Source organism: Trematomus bernacchii, unplaced genomic scaffold, assembly GCF_902827165.1.
Source record: "Trematomus bernacchii unplaced genomic scaffold, fTreBer1.1, whole genome shotgun sequence".
Taxonomy (NCBI): Eukaryota; Metazoa; Chordata; class Actinopteri; order Perciformes; family Nototheniidae; genus Trematomus; species Trematomus bernacchii.
Window position 1 is genome coordinate 11,559,038 of NW_022987828.1, and position 26,143 is coordinate 11,585,180.

The window sequence follows — 26,143 nt, forward strand, 5'->3', positions numbered from 1 at the left end:
TGTGATCTGTTTTTACACTCACACGGACCCTGTCTCCTCTCCTTTATCCCCCTCTCCTCCTCGGCACACTCCATGTGCAGCACCCTCTCGCAAAACAACCGCATTTGTTCGGCGAAGTTACTTTCTTAACATAGTTGACTTTAAAGTTTACTTTTGTTAGATTTTTCTCCGACATGACTACCATGGCAACTCCGGCTGCCCCGGCTCTTCTTCCCGCCGCTACACTCGGGCACCACCCGGCTCCGAGCTCCGTCTCTCCGGTCACCAACTCTCCGCCACCTGCGACCCCCTCCGCCGCTTCCTCCCCGGCTCCTCCGGTGGCGCACCCGGCGCTGCTTCACCAGTTCCACGCGGACCTCTTGCTGGCGAACGGGACCCAGTTAAAGAGCGGAGGAGCCCCGGTGTCCAGCAGCGCTAAGCCGGTGTACGCAACCCCGTCGCCCGTGGAGAGCACGCCGCAGAACAACGAGTGCAAACTGGTGGAGGTGAAAGGTGCCAAACTGGCCTCGTTCACGGTCAAAGACACGGAGCTCATCTGCCTGCCCCAGGCTTTCGACGTGTTCCTCAAGCACCTGGTCGGCGGGCTCCACACCGTCTACACCAAGCTGAAACGGCTGGACATTGCCCCGGTGGTGTGCAACGTGGAGCAGGTCCGGGTGCTGCGGGGGCTCGGGGCCATCCAGCCCGGGGTGAACCGGTGCAAACTCATCTCCAGGCAGGACTTCGAGACGCTCTACAGCGACTGCACCAACGCAAGGTGAGCGAGGAGGGGAGGGGGAGACAGACAGGGTGACCCGGTGCTGAGGAAGAGTTTATCTTAAGGGTCCTTGTGCAGCAGGTGGGGTTATCTGAAGCTGGGGTAAGGGCAGTGAACATCTCATTTAGGGGACTTCTACTTCTGCATTAAATTATCTGAGAACAGTCTACAGGTCATGACTAAACTTACATTGTCCATCAAAGAAATTCTGAAATATTGCAAATTCCGTGTCAGAGATAATTATGTATTAGTTTGCTATTTGCAAACTAATACATAATTATCTCTGACACGGAATTTGCAATGGTTATGGGGTTTTGTTTCATATATCCCAACATTTTTTTTAATATTTCACGACTTTACTGCACTATGGGACTTTAGATTGAAGGCTCTTGGTGTATTCTACAGGCCACTGTTAAACATGTAAATTGCCAATATGGGAAAAATGAATATTTAATAAATGAATATATCAATATAAATATGATTCGTTTTTAACAAGTGATAGATGACTGAGAGGAGGTCCAGTTGACTCCTTTTTATTTTCCACATCACTGATTCTAGGCCTTTTCCTAATTACCATATTACAGATGATAAAAGCTTTGATGGAGATGATGGTGTTGATGATAATGAATTTTAGTAATCCTAATAAAAAAATCTTCAAAAGTTTGTCACGTTATCATAGGCTATGATCACTCGCTCTCTCTGACATGCATCCACTCACTGAGTCTCTGTCACACAAACACACACACACACACACACACACACACACACACACACACACACACACACACACACACACACACACACACACACACACACACACACACACACACACACACATACACACTCTCGCACTCGCACACATTGAATCTGACACTGTCATTCTGAGAAATTGATTCTTCACAGAAATTAATTAATTTTCATTTGGCCCCAAGCGGCAGCTTAAATCAGGACAAGCTCACTCACTCACTCCCTGATCCCTTTGCTCTCTCTCCTCCTCTCAGTCTCCCTTTCTCCCGCTCCCTCTCTCTCTCCTTCCTTAATAACTTGCTGTCTTATCATATCAACACTCTTTAGCCCTGAGCATCAGAACAGAGGAGATGATTAAATGAATTCTCGGTATTTATGATGCGATTATGTAAATTAGCTGTTTTGCAGAACTCTGAATGTGACCAACTACATGGGTCATCAATCCAAAGCGCCACAGAGATGTTTGGATAAAGGGGCTATAAATTGGCTGGGATTTGTTGTTTCCTGGTGCCTCAGTCTGCTGTTGTGCAGACCACATGCTCATAACAGCATGGGTTTGTATCCAAAGGAGTGTGGATTAGCCTTAGTTTGGGGAATTTATATTGTTTGATAGTTAATCCCTGCTCCTTGGAGCATGAATGATCCAATTTACACCTGCCATTAAATGCAGAAAGAGGATGTGTCAAGATGTTTGAAGATAGACACCAAAAGAAAATATGTAATAATGTATTCCCGATATCTTCTTTGGTGTAGGTTATATCATTTAGGTGCTTAAAGATGGATTTTATATTCAAGCTTTGATACAAGCTTTGACTTGTTGAGAAAAACCATAAACTCTCTTAAAAGAAACAAATCATTATGAATTTCAGCTCCCAGCTCCATGTGCATGGATTAACACCTGCTCTTAAGCATCTGAAGCCCTCCAACCAAGACAAAATCCAGATGCATCTTCTGGCTGCTTTGGGATTTCTTCTATGTCAGGTGTTAATGGGAACGTTGTTATACAACCGCTGAAAATACACAGCCTCCGCCGTCTCTAATTATCCACACAACACTCAAACAGGCTTTAGTTAATGAGATCTGAAAACATCACTCGTCTGAAATCTTCAAACGACTTCCGTGATTCTTTGTCTGAAGGCTTCAAGTGTGCTGTGGTGGCCATTAGCATCAGCCCTCTGCTGTAGAAGTTTCTAAGTAATCCCTTGTGTGGATAAGGAAACATTCAGTAGCAGGTAAAGAGCGGGACTTAGGATGGTTATCGTTAAAGGCCGGGTTATCTCCAAGAACATGATGTTACGGCTCTCTGACAGTGTCAGCGCTCAGTGAGGGTTTTGTTACTGATTAAGACAGCCATCACTTATTATTTTCCAGTTCAGTACAGTCAGACAGCCTACAGGAAATAACAGCCTTGTCTGATAGTTTAACATGACTTACACAACCCTTTACATGGACTCCCGCTGTTTAATCTTATGGTGTTATGTTTGTTAATCATTCTTTTTTTAAGATTAAATCAAAATAGAGGTTATGAAAATGTTTATCATTGTCCTTATCCTATTTAACTCAGTCTTTCACTCCTGCTGTGTACAAACAACACTGACTAATCAAACCATAAAGAAAGGCCGACTTCACCCTCATTCAGAGCCTAGTTATAATTCGTAAATAGGTGGCAGACAAACACACACTCCTTCTGTCATCTCTGTACACACAAACTTACACAGTCACGCCTGTGTGTTTGCTGGCTTTGCTGCTAAATGACATTAGTTCCACAGAGAGAACATGGCGTGTAGGAGGCAACCTGATCCTCCGTCCCTTTCTTTCTCCCTCACAAAGGAACAGTTTCATTCTCTGTTAGGAAAACACATCAAACAGCTCGCTCTGGTCAAACTGTTTGTGTGCATACAATATATACTGTATATATGTATCTTTGTGCAGAGTACACAAATGCCCAACCAAAACATTGTTACATAAAAGTAATGTCATGTGGCCAGGTAATAAAATCTCTTTATTTAACTTTTTTAACAAAGCGTGTGTTAATAACAACTTGCTGCATTTGTACGCGTTAACATCTTTTATTTACTAACACCTGAAACATAGCATAAGATATGTTTTTATAAGTAATGATATTTTAAAGGGTTGATTCCAAAAAAAAAAATTGTTCCCTCATTTTGAGGAACGCAACTTTAAGATTCCTGAAAATGAAGGTGAATTGAATTTCATTTGTGGTAGCACAAGTGCTTTTTCAGAAACAGTTTTCATTTTACTCTGGAGAACAGGTAACAGTTTTCAGAGGAATTCGATTTTCGTTACACCTTCTCTTAAAGAAATGGTCTCTTAGAAAAACGGTTAAAAATGTCATAGTTATCCAGCATTACAGGGACACTTTTTCTGGAAAAAACACGCTTTTGAAAATTGAATTATCTAACACCACAAACTACATTTCATTCACCTTTATTCTATTGAGGTGGAAGCCAAAACCTCTTCACCTCAAACCTAACATGTCTAGAAGTAAAATGTCAGAAATGTTTCTTGTAATGTAGGTTGACTGACCCTTTAAGGGATGTCAGAAACTGACCCGAGTTCACACATGTTTCGTTGCTGCTCCTACCACCAGGGACATTTACAGTCAAATGTGAAGCAGGTGTAAATTAACATAGAAATAATATTGTGCATAAAAAAAGAAAGAAGTTAGTGGAATGAAATGATAAATTATACGAAGCGGCCTGCGGAGTGCAACAAAAGCCCGCTCTTTGTGTTTCTCTGTGGCAAACATCGGCCCCGTAAGTTGGCAGCATCGTTGTGTGTATGTGTGGGAAGGTGGACTCCTCAAAGCCGAGCCCCACTGCCATCCCATAACTCACTGTCAAAGTCAGCAGCGATATGATGAAGGGGAGGGGTGTGTGTGTGTGTGTGTGTGTGTGTGTGTGTGTGTGTGTGTGTGTGTGTGTGTGTGTGTGTGTGTGTGTGTGTGTGTGTGTGTGTGTGTGTGTGTGTGTGTGTGTGTGTGTGGGTGTGTGGGTGTGTGTGTGTGTGTGTGTGTTAGGGTGGGGTGATTATCCCAACTTTAACCTCTGCACTCTTTTGATGTTTTATAGAGAAGTGAACGATGATATAGAGGGGCCTCCGTGTCTTCCACAGTGACAGGTTTTAATAGAGTACACACACAGGGGCACACACACTTTTACACATACACACACACTTTGGAACACACACACAGTCTTGACATCGTCTTGACCCTGGAATGTGGGAGAGGAATGCAAGGCAGTATCAGTCTAGGAGATCAGATTCTTGCCATGATCAAACGTCCTGTGTGTGTATGTCTGAATGTGTGTGTGTGTGTCTTGTCCTGCCTGCTTATTTCATGACATCACCTCACAGGCTTTTCTAACAACAATGGCGCATAAAGCCTTTTCTATTTTTTCATCAGCCCTCGATTTTAGAGGAAGATCACAACATCAATCTTTCCCTGCCTTCTCTGACCAGCAGCATAAGTCTTCCTGCGCTCGGCGGCGACGATATGATTTATCAAACTGGACCGTGACGGCGAATACAAACCCGTGTGATAAACACAGATTGAAAGGATGGGAGCATGGGAGCTGTAAAGCGCTGCTAATATATTCCAAACAAAATCTTGTTTGAGCTAGTTCTCCTACACGCATTCACATAAACACACACACAGCTGCTACCTATCAGCACTTCAGTCCCTCCAAGCCAGTAGCTGTTCCACTGTTTTGACTGTAACACTTCCTCTTCTTTCATTACTTTTCTCTTTCCTCTCTGTGTTTATGTGTGTATGTGTGTGTGCGTGTGTATGTGTGTGTATGTGTGTGTGTGTTTGTTAGCGAGGAAGAGAGAGATCTGTCATCTTTGTTATGTTTTGTTTCTGTTCCACCTGTGCTAAGCTCCAGCTGCCATGTTTGGCGTTTCATGTTTCAGGTAACACACACACACACACTACTAGGCTAAGCTTGTAGGGCAGAACTCAATGTACAGAGTACCCTTTTCAAAAATGTGTGTGTGTGTGTGGCCAGAGCGTTGGCATGAGGGAGGACGTCTGGGTGAGATTTTAATTAAAGTTTGAGACAAAGAGGTCATAAGCCATACACCCCCTCTTCTACACACACACACACCTTACACTCACACACACACAATGAACTGTTTTCTCTCTCCCCCCGCCTCTCTCTCATTCCATCCCCACAGCTTGATGACTTTTCCATGAAAGGCTTTTTCATTAATCCTACCTCAGGGAACCGGTGCTCTCCAACCTCACACACACTCACAAAACACACTCGCATGCACAACACACACGCACACGTAGACCTCCCTCTACGGGTCACTTTGATGTATCAACGCACTTGCAGACTAAACACAAAATTAGGTTCCAGCTCTTTATGCCCCCTAAAATGCAACATATACAAAGACACACACACACACACACACACACACACACACACACACACACACACACACACACACACACACACACACATACAAGCACACAATACACACAGGCCATTAATTAGTGTGTGCAAATAAACAGTAGTAAGGGAAAGGGAAGCGGCTGCTGTAAAAACCAACCACAGTCTTTGGTCTCTGTGTGTTTTATTTCCTCTCACTGTTGTTTGCTTCTCCATTTGTGTGTGTGTGTGTGTGTGTGTTTGTGTGCGTGTGTGTGTGTTTATTTGAGGTGTTTCAACATCTTTTTCAGTGGAAATGTGTTGCTTTGCCTTCAAACTTGAGACTTAAAAATACATTTCCTGCTTTTGTTAAGCACAGTATGTTGCTCTACTGTACATGCACTGCAAACTAATATTGTCCGTGTGATGTGAATGCACCCCCACCTCGACAAAAAACACATCACACACACTCATACAAACCTGTTCACAACTTCATCCTCCTCGAACATTCCTGCTGTCTGTCTTCCAGGGTGTGTGTGTGTGAAGGATTGTATGTCTACCTGAGTGTGTCTCTCTTACTGTCTATGTGTGTCTGTGTGTGTGTGTGTGTGTGTATGTGTGTGTGTGTGTGTGTGATATCTGATGTCAGCTGTCACATCCCAGTCGGTCTGGGCCCATAATAAGAGACAATAATAACAACTCATTAAAACTGAGGGCAGGAACTGTGGAGCTCATCGGCTCATCAAATTAACCTTTGAACACTTCATACACACACACACCACTCACACACACACACGCCGGTGTGCGCTCTCACACACTCACTCAAGCTACCTGTTTTTCTCACACAGTTAGTGACTGCACAATCTTTCTCTCTGTCTTTTTGTCTCTCCCCATCTCCCCCCCTCTCTCAGCCAGTGGGTGTGTCAACAGGGGATTGGTCCTTTCTGCTGGGTAATTGATGAATTATATGCAATATGCAAATGAGGCGCCATTAATCTCCTGACTGACAGCTTCGTTTATGGGGCCTTAATGACGGCTGGATTAGATTCTAATTAAAATCTGCTCAAAGACACCCCACGCTAGGAAGATGCTGCTGCTAGTCTATCTCTCCTGATGATTTTTTTTACTCTTTCCCACCTTTTCTCACTCTCTCGGACTCTCCCTCCATATTCCTCTCACTTTACATGACCTCATCTTCCCCTGCATCTCCCTTCTCATCTTTATTGTTCTGTTTCTTTTCCTCTCTGTCACACCTTCTTCTCGCCCCTCTTTTTTTCCCTCGTTCTGTCACTGTCTTTAAATGTCACACACACCCAGACACACACACACACACACATCTCAGACACATGCACAATCGCCCACGGACTCATGTTATCCAATGTCAAGCTGGTATGAGAGGAGATGAGCTGCGCTGGTTGTCATTAAGCCTGATGTGGCCCGTGTCATTTCCCTTGTCAGGACATTCACAGCGTTTAGTCAGAGCCAAAGTGATGTCTGACAGCTTTTCACATACCTCCTCTAGGATTGATTGAGCATGCCCGGCTCAATCAAACCATGTGAATCTGTTTGTAGTCGCAACCTTTATTGAGGAAATTTGTGACATAGCGGGGGAAAAAACGGCCAGATTAAGGAAGAAAGAAGAGAGGGAAGGAGGCGAGCAAACACATTTAATAAGCAAACAAATGAAGGAGTAAGCTGAACAGTAATGAGGTGCTTTATTGATGCCATAGGGAAACTTCTTTTTTGCTTGCTCGTATCCACAGGGAGGTCAGATGTGCTGTACAGCAGCCTTCCTGAAACCGGTCAGGTTTCAGTGTTTTTGCTTGTTGACACTTCAGCAGGATCAGAGGTTTACAGACTGAAGGGCAGTTACTCTAACCAGGCCACCCAACTCAGCCTCAGCAGGAAAAACAGACTGACTGAGGGACTATTAAGTATTAAAGTGCTCTAATGACTAATGTTAACTTGTGTTTTCTGCCTGCAGCTCCAGGCCGGGACGACCGCCCAAGAGGCTGCAGTGTGTGACAGAGGGCGGGACGCACCACATGCTGTCCCACAGCGGTCTGATGCATGCTGGGATCATACCTCCTGCAGGTGACCACCCACGCCCCATGTGCACATGTGTACTGTAGAAACAATATCACACAGGCACACAGACATACCAAACTGCTGCTGATAAGAGGAATGATTTATGACACCATATAACTATGATGTCCACTGTGCATCTTAAAATCACAAGGCAGAAAATGTACACTTCCCTAATATACTTGGAGGAAAAAAACATGTGTTTGAAAAATGATTTGATTGTTGTTGGGGTTTTCTATTTGCCTTATTTGATGGACACAAGTATAACCTTTAATTTGACATATTTTAAGTGGTCTATAAACAGAGCATTTTAGGAACGTAAAGATTTAATGAAGAAAAAACGAATTATATATTTATACAATTATTTTATGTGTGGAAATACACATAATTTAATTTAAATTTGATATGTAATAGATAGTTATTTTTGGGAGACAACAAACAACATTTGCTTTTGTGATAAAGAACTTTGTTCATTTGTCATACAAATTGCCCATTCCTCTTAACTAACCTGCCAGTGTATTCTGTATCATCACATATCCATTTAAAGGAGAAAGCCTTTCTGGGTCTCTAAATCCCCCTTTTTTGTTTTTAATAAGGCTGATGTTTGCAATTCTTCAAAACTGTACAGAAATCACAGTAGAACTCTTCTTTTGGCTCCATGATCGGCTTTAAACTGTAAATTAGGGACATGTTGTTGCTTCAGTCCTTTAGAGGAGCTGTTGCTAAAGTTCAGATTTAATCTCTTTTCAGCTTTGGGAAAGTGAGAGTTTCTCCATCGGTTTAAAGAAAATAGCATGTTGCTCATGCACTACATTTTTTCCGCAGACTCTCATAATGACACATTTTACCACTCATCAATACCATGAGGAGGCGGGTTCTGGGAGGCGACCTGTGTGTTGATTAATAAAATTAGCATACACACTGCTGACACACGAGAAACAACTCATAACTTGCAAGTTAGCCTTTTTTCATGAATTATAAGTACACAAAGTCCTCTGTTGCATAAGATTCATAATCTTTAGGCCTCTCAATTTTTTTTTTTCAATTTTAAAGTTGCTATTAAAATCCCCTGTTTCGTAAAAAGGGAATTATAATGTGTTTTCTCAAAAATGTCCTATTCTTATTTTATTCCACATTCAAGCAGGTTGATTTTCTCTTCAAGCATGAAATTAAGTTTTAAGATAATTAAATTATTTTTAAGGGGCAGGTAAAAAGATAAGTTGTTGTTTTGTTATTTGTAAGTTAGCGTCTGTTTTAGATTTGTTAGCAGTCTTAGTCATCCACTTGCTAAAGGCCGTGCTGCTGCTTGTTCTTGTCACAAACAGTTGTGTGTTAGAGTCCTTAGTGTGGTGTTTGTGTGTGTGTGCAGCACAGAGAAAGGGAGAAAAGTAATTGTTGGCACCTCGCCGCTCTCAAAGTTGCCCTTGGCTTTGTGCTCTTCACTGCAACCTGATCTTTTCATTCCCCGCCTCAAAAGAAGCCATTTTCTGTTAGCTCCGCTTCCTCTCACTGTTCAAAGGTGCTTGAGTGTGTGTGTATATGTGTGTGTTGTGCCTGCGTGAGTGTTCAAGAGCATCTTTCTCAGTGGGAAAAGAGTCTTTTTCCACCAAAGGAGAGGGCACGGCGGCAATGTCAGCGCTACTGATTAGAGCTGGCCACATGAGAGGGGAGGAAGAGACAGAGAGAGGGAGGACATTTGAGCGTAAAAGGCAGGGAAAATCTTTGATGTGATCCTCCTTAGTCTCCTTTTCTCGCCCTTGTGCACTCACACATACACACACGCAACACGATGGCTTATGTCCCGCTGTGATGCTGACATTTGAAAAGGTAAAGTCAGGAGAGGGAATGGGAGGAGAGCAGAGAAGAGGGCGGGAGAGAGAAGAAGAGAAGATGAGAAGAAAAGGAACAATTTGTTGTGGTTGTCTCCGTCTTGGATGGACAGACTATGCTTATAAAACCATTGTGTAACAAAGAAAAAACTCTCAGCGGATCAGTGTGTTGCAAATGTTTGGATGTATCCAAGATCAGGAAATTAGGACTTATGGTTTGTTTGCATATCTTCAGTCGTGTTTGCACAGTTGCGTGGTTTGTCCGAATTTAATAAATCACTGTTTGTCTGCATTAGTGCGAGAGATCTTTCATTTCTACGGCATAAGATAGAGTTTTAAAGGTTTATCTGTGGGTCAAACTACCTTCTGAGGTTCAAGACACAAATTAAAATGTGGCTGAGCCCTCCTGCCACATTTTGTCACTCTCCATTTCACATTATCCGAAAGTGCACAACCCCTATTAAAAAGTATCTTCCATTTTTTTTCTAATGCTTCTAATTTATACTGATAAAGAAGTACTTTCTGTCTGAGAGGTGGAGCTGCTGCCGCTACTGAGTGTCATCCTGTGTGCTGTGCTGTGGGATGTGATGTCCCTGTGTGGGAGAGATGAATGTCTTGGCTTGTTCCTATCACTGCTGATTCCCTGGCAGACTAAATGGCCAGTGCAGCGGTGCAGTCAGGATGAATGGCTGGCCTCTGTCTTCCCATGACAACCTCCTGCCTACCCACTGCTCTAATCCTCCACCGGGGCCATTGATCTGGCTCTTATTGATTCCTCTTCTTTCTTTCTGTCCTCCTTTTTCTTTTTCTTCCTGTGCTTATATCTGTCTCCCTCTCAGATCTGTCTGCCCTGGCCAAGAAGATCAAACTGGAGGCCTTGGCCAGTTACCACAGCAACCAACAACATGGCGGGCTAAACGGAGAAAACGGTGACCATAGCCACCAACTGGGTGAGGGTCATCACACACACACACACAAATGCTTTCGGCGAAATGTTTAATGACGGTCGTATAACACGTCGCACAATTGTTGTCTCTACAAATCTGTGTTGCCAAGTAAATACGACTCGAGCAGCTGTGTTTGTGAGCGGCCGCTGAACCAAGCTGATTAAAACCAGGATGTGACATCACCCCCGCTGCCGATATGTTTCCTGTTCGAGACGCCGAATAAAAACAAAAAACAGCAGCAATGAGTCAGTTCTTGGGATAAAATTCGAAACGGAAATCTGATGGCACCAAACATGCCTTTATGGGACGCTTCACATTACCTTTACCTTAAACCACTGCTTTAAAAACGACTCTAATGTGTTGGGCAATGTCAAACTGGAATAAACTACCACTATATTTAAATTAAATTACTCTCAGGATCAAAAAACAAACAGTCATTATTAGGGAGTAACCAATTAAGCCTGAATGAAATGACTTATCATTATGGTAAGTAATTATTATTTTCAATGGTACACAGTTAGTAGTCACAGATACTTGTATACATCTATTATACTTTTTCTATTATTTGATGTAATCATGTATCATAGATATGACTTCAGTGTGAGAGACTTATTCATTTTATTCTATTTGCTTTTATTGATATTGTGGATTGTCAAGAATTTGATGTTTTAATGTATTTTCTTGACTTTAATGTGGACCTCAGGAAGAATAGATGTTACTGCCAACTACTAATAAGGGATCCTAAATAACGTCAATTAGCTAACGTTATGGTCAGGTAATCCAAGCCATGAAAATATAAAAAGCATGAGGACATATTTTTTGATAATCAACAGTTTTATCGTTTTTTCCATATATTTTCCAGACTATGATAAATGCCTGTAAAGGTGAACTTGTGCGATTCTGAAAAACACAGTTGGTCATCCGCTCTGTGGCCCTAAAATGTTGCCGGAAAATAATTAGTGTATATTAGTCATCACATCGTGAGAAGGTAAACCCAAACCAGCTCATGCTCAACCTGGTATTAGTCTTTCATATTAAGTATCATTAGATCAGGATTTACTGGAAGAGCAGTCTTTATTTTAAGTAGTGTTCTCATCCCTTCTGCTTCTTGTGCAGGTATAATAATTAGTCACACAATATTAGAAACAGGTCCCTTTACTGCACCGATCCCTGGCTTTGCAGTAAATGAGAGCAGCCGGGTAAAGTGGAGCAGCACCGGGATGATAGAGAGATGAATAAGATGAGAGGCTGAAGCCAAATCAATAGTCTTCTCTCTAATTCACTATCCTGAATGCAAAACGACAAATGCTGGACAATCGATAGCGGTACGGACACACGCACGCACACGCCGGCACGCAGACACACACGCGGGACGCACCGCCCCCACTGTTATCGACAGGTTAAAGCGACATCAGTGTGTTTAGACAGATGACAGGGCTTATGGAGGTCTGTGTGGAATACGCTATCAACCTGGGGACGCATACACACACACACACACACACACACACACACACACACACTTAACATGAGGTTGCAAGGCTTAAGGACAGAAATGGAAAGGAAGAAAGTGTCCTTGTGTTTTTTCAGAAATTACAAGGAGACAGAAGTAACATCACTGTATGTTTGAGTCTGGTTTTGTGTGTGTGTGTGTGTGTGTGTGTGTGTGTGTGTGTGTGTGTGTGTGTGTGTGTGTGTGTGTGTGTGTGTGTGTGTGTGTGTGTGTGTGTGTGTGTGTGTGTGTGTGTGTGTGTGTGTGTGTGTGTTTGTAGTAAATCTTTACTTTACCCATGTCAGTAAACACTCCAAGTCTTAAGCATTGTTTACCATTGTTTACCATTGTATACACTCAGTTACGATTTCCAGCATCTGCGCGCATTTAGGTGGCATGGTTACCACCAGCTATTATAAACCTGTAAAGCCTAATCACTGTTAATGATAGAGTCAAGTGGAAACACACACACACATACACATGCAAACACACAGGGCAGGCATACATACACACACACAAGAACGATGTGTTTTTTCCATACCGCCACCCACAGCCTTATGGGAAGGATAGGCCCCTACCAGAGCTTTAACCACTACAAAGGCAATCTCAGATTACACACACGCACACACTCACAAATGCTGAGTGTGACACCTTATGGGCTGGGGAAGAGCGGGCAGCAGCCATTTCTGCATTTAACAAGATCTTCTGGGAAATTTACAGTAACTGTTTGTTTACAGTAATGGTTTGTTTGGATAAACATAAGAGAGGCACTTTGACTTTTGATGTTTTTTAATGAAACATAAGAGAGAGTGATGGGAGGGCAGAGAAAGTGAAGAGAGGGGGGGAGGGGGGGGGGCGAGTTAAGAAAGAGAGTGAAAATGAAATTATAGAGAAGGTGGGTTTTGAGGGGAAGGGGGGAAGGGGGGGGACAAAAGTGGAGCGCTGGTTTCTAACCAAGGCTTAATATTTGGAGCTGGCTGCTGGTTGATTGTCGGAGCATCTGGTTATTTAGCTCCATTCAGACAGATCTTTTGTTTGGATTGGTTTCTGCTCTGGGCAAGTGAGAGACTAATCTGCCAAATGCACAAAGCACTGCACATATGTCCAGCGAGCCTGACTCATGAAGTCAACGCCTCACTCTTTATTTCTCAGTTTGCCTTTTCTTTTTTCTTTCTCCTTCTCTTTTCCCCCGTCTTTCTTCCCTTTCCCTCCATTATTTGTTCTATTTCATCTCCCCTCATTGGATAGCCTGTTTTTGTTTCCATGCACTCGTTCTATTATTTGTGACAATTGTGCGGAATAGAGTCCAAGTTTTTTCCCTTTGTGTTTATAATTACCCAGCGTGCATTGCTGGCCCAGCACCAGGACTGCCATCAGCTTCTTTTGTTCCACTTCCTCCCTGTGTTTCTTTTGTTTTTGTTTTTCCTTTTATTAAATGATAAATATTTATGTCATTTTCTCCCCCACAAACCGGATTGTTTGTTTCATGAATAGAGGGAATGCAACAACCCACTAGGGTGCTGTTGAGAGGAAGGGATTTTCTTTAAAGATAGTGGATGCTTGTCGTAAAGAGAGGAGCGCGAACAACAGATTGGCCAAGATAATAAGAGTTTGGTTTGAACCGCTGAAAATGTGTTGGATTACCGTCAAGAGCACCGGGGCATTGAAAGCAGCTAAGCATTGTTAGCCAGTTTTTCCTCATTCCAGAGAGGCTGTGTTTGTGTTTCTGCAGGTGACATTTAAAGCATCACAAAAACACATTCAGGCCATCACTGTTTTAACATCTTTCTCTTGTAATGAGCAAGACGAGACGGTGTCCTTTTCCCCCTTCCTCCTGCTTTTATCTTTTTCCACACCCCACTTCTCTAACCCCCGACACACACACGTATTTTCGAGTTGTGGTTTGGAAGCAGAGCAGTCATCCAGGTAATATTGACATCACAGAAGAATGACATTGGTGTCCAGTTTCAATCCTGTCATTTGAGAAGCTGGGGGCTTTCAGTTCAGTACACAGCACAGGACTGAGCAGAGCCTTTAAGTAGTGCTGGGTAAATACAACTGAAGCAAAAATGAAAGAAGATAGAGGCCAGACCTGTTTCATGTTGGCTGCATGTATAGTGCAACTTTGATCGTCTTAAAACAGAGCTGCTGGTCTGATCTTCAATGATAGGAGGTCTCAAGCTTTTGTAACAGGAGGCCCGTCCCAAATGAAGTACATAACACATAACACAACTAAATAAAAAAAGGAGAAATGATAAACGGGGCTCTTAATGTTAAATGAACTGTTGTCGTAATAGAATTGTTGTTGATCATTTTTTGTCACCATATCCGAGTGAACGTCAACATGTTTGTTTCTCATGTTATGAGCGGTGTTGTGATATTGAAACGTAACTGGTCATATAATTTATGCATTTTAACTAACTGATGTTTTTTATTTGAATGGTTTAGCAATTTTAGATATAAAAAAAGATAATTGCTAACTAAAAGTTTTTAAAAATGAAGCTAACTATTTTGCAGTACAACGGCAGCCAACTAGATGAGGCCCACCATGCAGACCACTGGTTGAGACTAGCTGTTACATGAGAAGCAACAACTAATTAATGTACTCTACCTCTATAAATACTACTCTTCTTTAATTGTATTTGTATTCCTCCTCACCAGTTCTGGATCAGCTGCCCTTTATGATGATGTCACATCCTCTGATACCTGCCAGCCTGGCGCCCGCCTCCGTTTCCATGGCGATGGGCCAGATGAACCGACTGAGCACGCTGGCCAGCATGGCCAACATGGCGCAGCTCCATGCCAAGCTCCCCCCCCGGGGGCCCACCTCCGTCATTAAGGTGAGGCCCAAGAGTCCTAATGGATCAGATCACGTGACCTCAGAGTTTTAGAAGTTTTTAAGTATGGGATGCTCATTTAAAAAAAAGACACTACTAAATAAAAAATAATTTGCTTTTCACATCCAGAGACATGGATTGTATCCCTCTAATTCAAGCTCTTATGATCATTTACATCCAGAATTTAGTTTCTATTTGTCTTCTATTTTGGCTAAAAAACTGATATTTTCTTCTGGTGGTCATCCAAGATCTGGATCACTACCAGAATGATATCAGTTGTTTTTTGGCTTAAGGCCCATCCCATATCTTTTTATACATATTTGAGATATCCTGCATAAAGACAGAAACTCCGACCTTCTTAGCAAAGTCACTTTGCTTAAAAACCTTCCTAAGTTTCAGTGGTTTCTCTCTTAAGACTAATTAAAGAGCAGATCTGGAATTATTATGATTTGACAAATTTCATTGCACCAGGTCCAGTTGCAGGAAGTACCGCCTCCGGTCGTAATTTTAACGATGTCGACCATTGTTTTTCATACTCTGGGCTGGGTCCCGGTGTTAGTGTACCAGGCTTCTTGAAATCAGCGCCAAATGATCTGTACCTGATTTTTGACCAGCATTTACACGGATATCATTTTGTTTTCACTATAAGCGATTTTTGGATAAGTCTAGAAAAACACAAGTAGCCTCAACTAAAATTGAATGTACTTTGTTTTAATGTAATTTCAATGAAATTAAAATAAAATTATGTTGGTAATTGATGTTTTAACTATAAAGACTAAATGAATAAAATAAAGTAATTTTAAAAGTATACACAGAGACAGAAAGTAGATACAGATGCACAATCCCTATAAAGTATTTACTGATAGTTACTAAAAGGTATTTTTTTTTTTAAATACATATACATAGTGCATTTCATTTTCCTCTTGCAATACATTTAGAATATCCAACACAGGATTCAGTTTCTTATTTAGGCAAAATAATCAGCATCTAAGGGCAACAAAGACAATGCAAAGTTTTTGTAAGAAAGAAACGCCCCTCAAGTAAAGTGTTATTAATGTTTTGTGGTTTTGTTATTTTTATTTTTTGCACTTTGTTATCAGCCATTATCTTCATTTGATTTTGTCACTTTAATCATATTTTGTTTTGTAGGAGCGAGTGCATGACAGCCCCTCCCCTTCTCTATCATTGGAGGAAGCTCAGATGTCATCTAATCACAGCAGCAGCGTGTCAAGTTCACCGTCCCACACAGAACACACTGCAGAAAGCACACGTACGTACCTACCTGTGTGAAAGTGAAAAACATGAACGATGCTGTAGCTAGAACAAAACCTGTGAGGAATTTGTGAGTTATGATCTTTTTGACATTTTGGTTTCAGACCCACATGACCCAAGTCACAATGTCTCGGGGCACTCACCTGGGGTGGTGCACGGGGCCCGAGAGACAGATGGGACCTCAGTGGAGTACGGCAAGGAGAACAAGAGGGGCCACACTGACAGACGTAAGATACACTGTTAGCAGATAAGATAAGATAAGATTGACCTTATTGTCCACAAGGGGAACATTTGCTTGGGCCATAGTGTTGCACAGAGCTGTAAACAACTTCAAACAATACATATCCAAACACACAGTTAGGTGTTCATTCTAGGATTTGGTTAAAAAATATTGCACTTGTCTAGTCAGATAACAGAAATAAGTACATAGGCATTCTAAAATGGTTTGTATAGCCTGGGTCAGTTTTTGACCTGGTTAAAAATAACTCTTCTCTTTAATTTAAAGTGCACCTATCATGCTGTTTTTAGGCAATAGCATAGGTCTCAGATATATAAAAATATATAAAAACATGTCTATGAAGTGTTTTGCTCAAAATACCAAACAGATCACCCATTCTAGCCATGCCTCATATCCCTCTATTTCACTTCCTGTTTCAAAAGTGCTGATTTGGGGTATAATAATAATAATAATATAATCAATAATAATTGATAATTAAAAAAAAAGGAGGGGGCTGAGCTCATGCGGGACCTGGCAGCTACTGTCTAAACTAAATACTGCCGTGATGAAACGCCATATCATGGATTATCAAGGATTATTTCTGAAACAGTATGGAGCTCAAAGGCTTTCTCTCTTGCCGGTTATACCACAAGGTGAGTTCCTTTTTATTTCCTGCTTCTTCACACACATGCTCTGTGCAGTACAGGTTAGCTCTGAGTGTTAGCAATGCTAATGTAAACATGCACTGACCATATTACGTACAAAACAGTCGGGCATTGTTTCTGATAGCAACGTTTCTGATAGGGCCGTGGGTGTGTAAAGCCAGCCTACATTTCCGATATTACGTCATATCGGACGCAAATCTGGATCAGCTCCGTTGTAGCCCCGTTTTTAGAGATTTGGGTACGGAGGAAAAGAGAAAGGGTATTATTTTCTGATGCTGCGTGAGTTCCCTGACACACCGGGGACACATATTTATGTATAAAAGACATCAAAAAGTGCATTTTGCATGATAGGTCCCCTTTAAATGTAATTTTAACTTGTATTAAGGTGTCTTGAGTCGTATTTTAAAGTAATTCAAACTGTCCGACTTCACACACATTTGCTGAATGACAATGTCAGGTTCACTTCAAAGGTCAAGTTTTGGCTGTTTTCTGAGAATTTCTTGTCACATTTAATGATTTAATGATTTAATGATTACTTCTCAGACAAATCGATTCCCTTAAAACAAAGTCTATCAATACGGCACAAAAACAAGCACTCAGTTTCCCTCCAATCCATCCATCTCTGTCATCATTCACACTGTGGATTTAAACTCTAGTGTCTGTACTTTATTCAACCTTATTTTTTTTTAAAGAAAAAGGGATTTCCTACTCTTTTAGAAGAAAGAAATACCTCAGTAACAGGTCGATAAGGACTCACTGTCTCCCCCCATCTTCCTCCTCTCCTCTTTGCTGTCGGCAAACTCCTGGCTTCCCGCGGAGAGCAAAGACAAATAATTCTGCAAAACAGAGCTCCATTAGACCAGGAAGCAGTGTTACATTAGCGAGCCATTTGCCGGGCCGCGGCCTAACGAGCCAGGCGGCCTCCCGCGCTCTCAGCTGGACCTCATCTGCATAACGACCGCCTCCCTGTCGTTAGGGCCCGCGTTGCCACGGCGCTGCAACGTCAGTTGTTTGGTTCTCTCTGTCAGGGAGGTTTGCATTAGCTTAATGAGGACTGCTCAAGGACAAACAGTCAGCAGAAATCTACAGCGAGCAGGAGAGGGAGAGCGAGAGAAACTGAGAGTTTGTATGTGTGTGCACGCGCCGGTGTAAATGTATTCTAATACTGAATCACATTATTCAGTAATCGAATCCAAAAATCACAAAGGGCCTCCCAGGTAAGGTTTCATAAGCTGTCAGGTATCTGTGAACATATTGACAAAGCAGTGCTGGCACCGACAACGTGAATGCCATGCATCACACATCTCATTTATGCAATTGATTTTCAATTGATTGTGCTGCATGCAAATGAAACGCATGTACATTTGCTGGATTGCAGGCTTTTGTATTCGACCTGCAACATCACAAGATAGGTTTATCGTGGATTGAACAGAGTTTCAAAGAGCACTTCAGCGCTGTCATTCTGTCAATCCATTGTATGATAATCTCTGAGTGTGTGTGTGTGTGTGTGCGAGTGAGTTTTGGCTGTGTGGGCTGTTTCAGTGGTCTTTGAACAACGTATCCATGCAGCAAAGATCAGAGGCCATCCCTGACACCTCACTCCCATTAACCAAACATCAGCAGAATTTTATTCTCTGTCTGTCTCTCTCTTTCTCTTCCTCCCTCCCTCCCTCCTCTTCTCCTCTCTTCCGCTGACTGGCAGTCTTCACGTGGTGAAGTTCATTAGCCCTGGGGAGGGGGGGAGAGGAATAAGAGAGGAAAAAGAGAGATGAAGTTGAGAGGAAAGAGAAAAACAGACAGTGACCTTGGTTAGGGAGATGGGTAAATGATCAAACGAGTTGGCAGTTGTGTGTGTGTGTATTTATGCCAAACCTGTGTGTGTGTGAGTGTGAGGTAAAGTAGGCGTAAAACAGTAACTCAATAAAGGATCAGTCACATCCAAGGAGCCTGGGGAGCCCACGCTGCTGACTGCGCACTTCACCGGCTACGAATGTGTGTGTGTCTGTGTGTGTGTGTGTCTGTATGTGAGCCACGGGAGTGTAGTTGGATGCCCTCCGCTGAGCTCGCCAGCACCTGCTAATTACCTTTCTCTACAGAGCAATGCTTTTAGCAAGAAAGAGGGAGAAAGTGGAGGAGGAGGGGGGGTTGCTTCTCATCTGTGAAACACCTTGAATGTGACAGTTGCCAAGACGTGCGGCCGAGGCGGAGTAGGGGAGGTGGGTGGATTTGGAGCAGAAGATGCTGTGGTCAGCTAAGTGGAGAAAACACTGTCATTTGTCACAGACAGAGAAAAGTGCCAGATATCACATCGCACGTTCACACTCGTCTCTGCTCCAGTAAGCGCCGGACTCCCAGGACGTCTCCGTCCTCAGTGGCTCGGATGACAGTAAACGCAGAAAGTGAGCAACTGCCTGATGTTGGGGGGGATAAAAATGCAGAAAATGGCTAATCTTCATCTCCCCTACTGTCACGAATCGGGAACACGCAGTTCTCAGGTTTACAAACAGATGGTCATCCATAATGCAGCTTCTTAGCTGTTTTTATGGGAGAAGTCAAGCTGTGATGCATTATCAATAGGCAGAGTGCCATCTAATAAAGGACAACCACATTTTCAAAAAACAGGACTTCTGTGTAGACAGTAATTAGTGTAAACACCTATTTGCTGTTGGGCCTAATATCTTTACAAGGAGACATTAATTAAATGTATTAGTAAGTCTATAAATTATAGACATTTCCATTCAGCCTTGATCACATATGCTCGCTAGAATCATCTTCCCTTTGCTCGTTTGAAACAATCATGATAAAATAATGTGTCTGTTGGTGGTGTAAACTGCATTAGTGAGTGGCACAGAAATAGACAGTACATACACTTAATTTACATTTTAAAACAATACTCTCAATTTCCTTCACAGGAGGGACTAAAGAGAGAGAAACATATCTTATTAAAGTTAGGTATTATACTCTGTGTATGACATTTGCACAACGTATGGCTTTGCTTTGTTGGCCAGATCACCATTGTAAAAGAGATTTTATCTAAATTGGTGTATCCGGTGAATACAAATGAAAATGAAAGTTGAATGCACTGATTGGAAGTTGCTTTGCATAACAAAAACATGTAAGATGTCATTTTAAGGTATAAAAAATATATAATAAGAAGGCTGTAAAAAAAAACACAAAATATTAAGTTATGAGAAAAAGACAAAAATGATAAGAGGTATATCATTCCCAAACCCATCTGTTCTTGCTGAAGACCTACATCTTTAGAAACAGGTCATGAATATACTTATAAAGTACTGTTTTGTTTTTTGGAACAGCTAGGTGTCCTAATCTTTTAGGTATTATAAGACGTAACTTAAAACAGTTACACATTTCTTGGAGTCTGTTTTCAATTGCAGATGTAATGCTCTTCTGAATCTTTTAAACATTAAAATGGTGTATGTGGGATTGATTTAAAAATATCCGTCCGGGCCCATGTTTTAAGGAATAAGCTACCCAGTGCAGGAATGTGAATCATTGACTTGTATTTTAATAGCTTTTTGGAAGTCTATGGCACGAAAAGGAGCCTGCTATACTCGACCACACAACAACATCTTATTAGTGGGATAAAATCATCTTTGATGGGAAGAGAAATATAGAATATGTCTGCAAAAGTGAAGAAGAATAAACAGTGTTTGTGTTAAACTGATTAACTGACTAGATATTCAAATGTCTCTCTGCCCTCCAGATAGCAGCTCCTTGGCCTCTCAGACGTCCAGGGAGAGCTGTGATAGACAAGTGTTCCAGAAACCCCCGTCAGGCTGCGAGAGGGTAACGTACCCCGCAGGACAGAAGCTCTCAGCAGGTCTCCACCACACTCCCTTCATCTTCCCGGAAGGCTTGTCCTCCATAGAGACCCTGCTCACGAACATCCAGGTGAGGCTCTGCCGAGGCTTTATTGTTATTATACCCTGAGATGAATAGGAAGGGAGGTGAGCCACTCTTTGGGATTTCCTGAAATGGTAAATATCAGAGGAGGCAGACATTTAGGATGTGCAATAATTGGCATGGGCGTGTGCTGACCTGCTTCTCAGATTGTACATGTCTTTGTTATGGCAGAGTCACAATGAAAGCTGGCTGGGTTTTCACAGGAAGAAAAAAAAAACATGTTTTCAACCTCATCTGACCCTGATCGCATGTCGTTAAAAGATCAGTGTTGACTTTCATGAGGCTGAAATCTGATTTCTTTATTTCCTTATTTGTTCTTCTCCTGCTTGAGTAACTCCAGGGATTACACACCTGAGTAAAACACTAGAGTGAAACATTGCCCAAGGAAAGAAAATATTTGTGATCTCTTTATTCTTACAGTGAGATTATTTAAATGCTTATTTTAAAAAAGCACTTTGTTTAAGTTATATAAATACAGAAATATTTGCTAAGGATTAAAGGGTTTTCTCTGTGAAGTGTTTGAAGCCTCTCCTGGCTTCTGTTCAGTGTATAACCTGTTGATGTGTGGCTGTGTGTCTCCAAGCAGGGTCTGCTGAGGGTTGCCATAGAGAACGCCCGGGCGCAGGAGAAACAGGACCAGATGGAGCGGACGGAGCTGAAGATGGAGCTCGTCAGAGAGAGGGAGCTCAGAGAGACCTTGGAGAGACAGCTCAGCATGGAGCAGAAAAACAGAGGTAGGCTGCTCCACATCCAGCACGTACTATAGAGGGGGAAATGCTAAGGCAGACCCTGAAGACACAGCAGAGAAAACCGTTAACTGTCAGGACTTAATTAAGATTTTCAACTGGAAACGATTCAAGTTCAAGCTCCTTTATAGAGCTACTTCAAAACATTGACAAATTACCTTCATGTTTTGTTTTTTTAACACTGGCAAAGTGGACATTTTTATATCTAAACATTGACAACTCTGCAGTCACACCTGTCAGACATCCTCTGTGAAAACACCTCATTTGATTTGAGTCATCTGAGCCAGGAACATATTGGCCTTACAGAATATTACTTTCATATGAAAATCAACCAAACAATACCTTTAAAGAGTCAGGAAAGTCAGGAAGCAGAAATATAATAAACACAGTATCTGACATATTTACTTGACATCCTTTGTCATCTGTCCTTCTTTTATATCTTCTTCTTTTTCTCTTATTTTCAGTTCTGATCCAGAAGCGCCTGAAGAAGGAGAAGAGGAGTAAGAGGAGGCTACAGGAGGCGTTGGAGGAGGAGGTCAAGCTGCGGGATCAGGCAGAGCACACCCTGCTGCACACCGCCACCACACACACAGGTACAAACTGTTTTTTGAAAATATCAAGACTTTCTTTTTGTTAGCTTTAAATGATCAAATCCCCTGAATGCTCATTTTCACATTAAATGTCTCCATGCCTTCAGTGCAACATAGCCTTGACTGTTCATTTGCCTCTAATTAAGTGTCTTTATTAATTAATGACCAAACATCAGGCCATCAATCATCAGCAGCCCCTCCCCACACAGAATCTGTGACCCAGGACGTGGATGGGAGCAATCACGATGACAGCAGGCTGGACACCAAGCCCACAGTACAAGGTACGGATGCACAAAACAAAAACTGCTTCCTCTGTGTGTGAAGCGACTGTATTCTGATCAGTAAAAAGGTTGGAGTTGTGCAATTATTAGACAGAAAATACTGCTGTCACGGCTGAAATCAGAATACCTTTATTCGTCCCACAGAGGGGACATTTACATTTGTTACAGCAGAAAAAAGCCAAAGACAGCTTAATGTTAACTAAGAAGCATACATAAAAAAAAATATTAAATTAAAAAGTCACCTATTGACAACATAGAATCTCAAATCAAAGGTTTGAGATTTCTTAATCTATCATTCTGAAATTGGCTGTGTGATCTTTTAAGTGTGTCTACTTCTTTAAAAAACTATGATTTAATTTGTTTAAAACCAAAGATGTTTTAATTAACATTTAAAGGCACTGCACCACGTTTTTTGTGAATCATTTCCTGATTACCAGTGGTACATTGACTGACTAAAAGGCCATTTCAGGGCAAGAATTGTAAAATAATTGCAATATACCCTGCTGCTGGGGATTTATTTATCAACACATTTCATTATTACTCACAGCATTTATTGCTTAACTGACCAGTCAACCGGGAGGGTTTTTTAGAAGGTTTCACAGGGAGTCCGCTCCTGAGAAGTTGAACAAAATTAAATGAAGCATGAGGCAGTTCACTGGGGCTACCATTTTGATGAAGATGGGCGTTTAATATATTTATTTAACGGACATTATTGTCTTCACAGGGATAGATTAATGAGAAATCCCACATGTAACGTCTTAAATGAACAGAAAAAGAAATGGCCGTGATCTCTCGCCCGGCCTCATCAGAGGAGAGCAGCCCACCTCTGCTCCGCGCCGTGCCAGGACCCCCGCACCAGACAGCGTGCTTGTTCAAAGCCAATTTTTAATTGAATGTCAGTGAAGCAAGAAGAGAACTGGCCACTAATTAACGCCTGTCTTAATTGTCCTCGTGACGAGTTTGTTTGGACATCATTTGCATAATTAACACCCAGTAATAAATCATTTAAAGGGGAATTGTCTGTCAGACAGCAGGGCAGGATGTGCTTCCTTTGTGCCAGGAAGTTTTATCGCCAAAAACAGGGATCAGGGGCCGAAAAACTGAGCCTTTCTTAATAACGATCTTTTATTAATGATCTTCGGTCAAGGTTGCAGCAGACCTGTTTTAATATTTATATGAATGAATTAGTAACGTACAGCATATGTCCTCCTACTGTTTCAGTCACTGTGGTCTGTCCTGAAGAATCCGTCTTATTTCATAATAACATAGAATTGTGATTTTGTTTTTATTAGACTGGATTTCTTTCTGGATTTCAGAGGGCAGAGGTTTCCTGCAGACCAGCGGGATGTACTGAAGATGAGGGCGGACGGATGAATGGACAGATGAATGGAAGAATAGAGCGATGAAGATTCCTCATTTAAGAGAAATACAAAGGACAGGCATGCTCAGTCGCGTATCGTTGTGGCATCTGAGAGACACATCTGGCCTCCTCACGGGGACTCCCCTACATTTCAAAGGGTGACATTTGAACTTTTCTATTGTTCACTTGTTTAATTTATTGCATTTATCTGCAAATCTCCGCCGTAGTGGGAACAGTACTTTATCCTGATGATGTGTTTGACTGTGTTTCTTTCAATCAAGGTTTTTAGATCCTAGATGAAAATGACCATTGTTGTTTTTTTTGTCAGTGCTGTTTATCTGGACACAAGTGATGAATATAACTTGCAACAGAGTTGTGTACATATATATAGTCATCCTTTTTGTTATTATTATTATTATTACCACAAAAACATAAAGGCATGTTGTACAGTCAGTAAATGACTTGTATTGTGTATGTTATGCAGTAGTGCAGTTTGACAATACAAACAATACAAATCCTTTTTATTAAAATTGTGTCAGTGCTTCTTTCTTCAATTACATTTGTATTCTCTTTAATGGTTGCTTATTTATATTTTTATAAGGGACTTTTAGGTTTTTTCCCTCTGAAATAGATGGCACCTGTCTTAAATGTGGATTTATAATGTCGTTTTTTTGTTGTTGTGACAGACACTTCTGCATTCTGTGTCACAGCAACCCCTTGAGATTTGATTTGCATGTGTGGAGGAGGGGCAGGTCTATGTGAATGCATGTCTACACATATGTGAGGGTTTAGAGAGTGATGTGACATTGATTCTTGCACCATCTCCAAAAACATACACGTAAGTATCGACAGACAGACAGGAAGGTGGTAAGCAGGGTCACATGTGAGCTGTCCTTTAGTGAAACATGATGACGACGCACTCCCTCTGTGGCTGCACTCATTTTAAATCATGTTTCAGGAGAGAAAAAGGCTTAGGGACTTCTCAAGCTAAACTTTGATCAGTTAAAATTTAAGAAATAGTTTGGTACATTTATAGAAAGATAACACAAGAAATAAATCAAGAATTGTGCAAGAAAGAACAGACAGTGGTGGCTATTGTATAATCTTTGCTGGCTACATTTCATAATTGTAGTAGCTGGAACTGTACCTAATTGCAAACTATTGATTTTCTTTTGGTACTTGTTTTGAAATACAGCCCTAAAAATGTCTGGTGATATAAATCAATTATATCCAAACTTGTCATTTAGAATTGGTAAAAAAGTATTTCTGCATACACATTAGAGAGATATTTGACAAAGTAAATCTGAGCTGTTCTATGTCAGTAATAGCAAAGAGGCTGAAGAGGTAAAAAACTACACCAAGAGTTCCTCGACCGATGGGCTAATGAATGAACATTTAATCAAATATATGAAGGGTCAACGATCACAAACTCTGTTGATTGTTTTAAGATATTTGTAGCACTTATTTTACTTCAAGACACACAGTAGATGCTAAGAATGTGCAGGTTTCTGAGTCACAAGTAATAAATCTCACATTGTTCTGAAGTCCTTTGTTGTGCCCAAAGAATCCTTGAAGAACGCCACATTTTGCTCATTTGCAACCTTGTATAAATGTTCAGTGCCATTTCCTGGACACAGGCAGATAAGCTATCACAGCGGGGCTAAAACAATACCTCGGTTACAAGCTATTCTTCCTGAATACAGAGTGGCTGACAAGTGAAAAGCAATAATTCACATACATGAATGTGTGAATGAGTCATCAGCTTTTTAGATGACCACCTCAGAGGCTGTCTTAAAAAGGTTTGCGACTTCATTCAACACCGCTCTACTCTTCTCCACTCTCACACACACAAACAAACAATCACACACACACACACACACACCCTTCACATCTCACAGAGTATTGTCCTGCCGAGAGATGTGTAATGGAAAAGATAAATGGAGGATAAAGCTAAGGTGACAGGACGGAGCATGCATGTGTGTATGTGTATTTGCATCTCGTGT

At 41.6% G+C, this 26,143-nt stretch overlaps 1 protein-coding gene across 5 annotated transcripts; it reads left to right on the forward strand.

Moving 5' to 3' along the window:
* dachc (dachshund c) lies at positions 1-24,651 on the forward strand. 5 transcript variants are annotated; one of them, XM_034151757.1, is made up of 11 exons: positions 1-757; positions 7,883-7,992; positions 10,652-10,762; positions 14,910-15,088; positions 16,235-16,355; positions 16,462-16,584; positions 20,964-21,151; positions 21,747-21,897; positions 22,374-22,502; positions 22,676-22,780; positions 24,073-24,651. In XM_034151757.1, exons 1-11 carry the CDS (start codon positions 174-176, stop codon positions 24,132-24,134), a joined length of 1,863 nt encoding a protein of 620 aa, XP_034007648.1. In that variant the 5' UTR covers positions 1-173; the 3' UTR covers positions 24,135-24,651. The 5 variants fall into 5 exon arrangements, with proteins under 5 accessions (XP_034007648.1, XP_034007651.1, XP_034007652.1 ...); XM_034151760.1 differs by having other exon boundaries at positions 22,709-22,780; XM_034151761.1 differs by having other exon boundaries at positions 22,709-22,780; positions 24,097-24,651.
* The last annotated feature ends 1,492 nt before the right edge of the window (positions 24,652-26,143 follow it).

Coding starts and splice junctions, on each gene's coding strand:
- dachc (XM_034151757.1), top strand. CDS start 174: ATGACTACCATGGCAACTCCGGCTGCCCCGGCTCTTCTTCCCGCCGCT. Junction 758..7,882: donor AGCGACTGCACCAACGCAAG/GTGAGCGAGGAG, acceptor TTCTGCCTGCAG/CTCCAGGCCGGGACGACCGC. Junction 10,763..14,909: donor TGACCATAGCCACCAACTGG/GTGAGGGTCATC, acceptor CCTCCTCACCAG/TTCTGGATCAGCTGCCCTTT.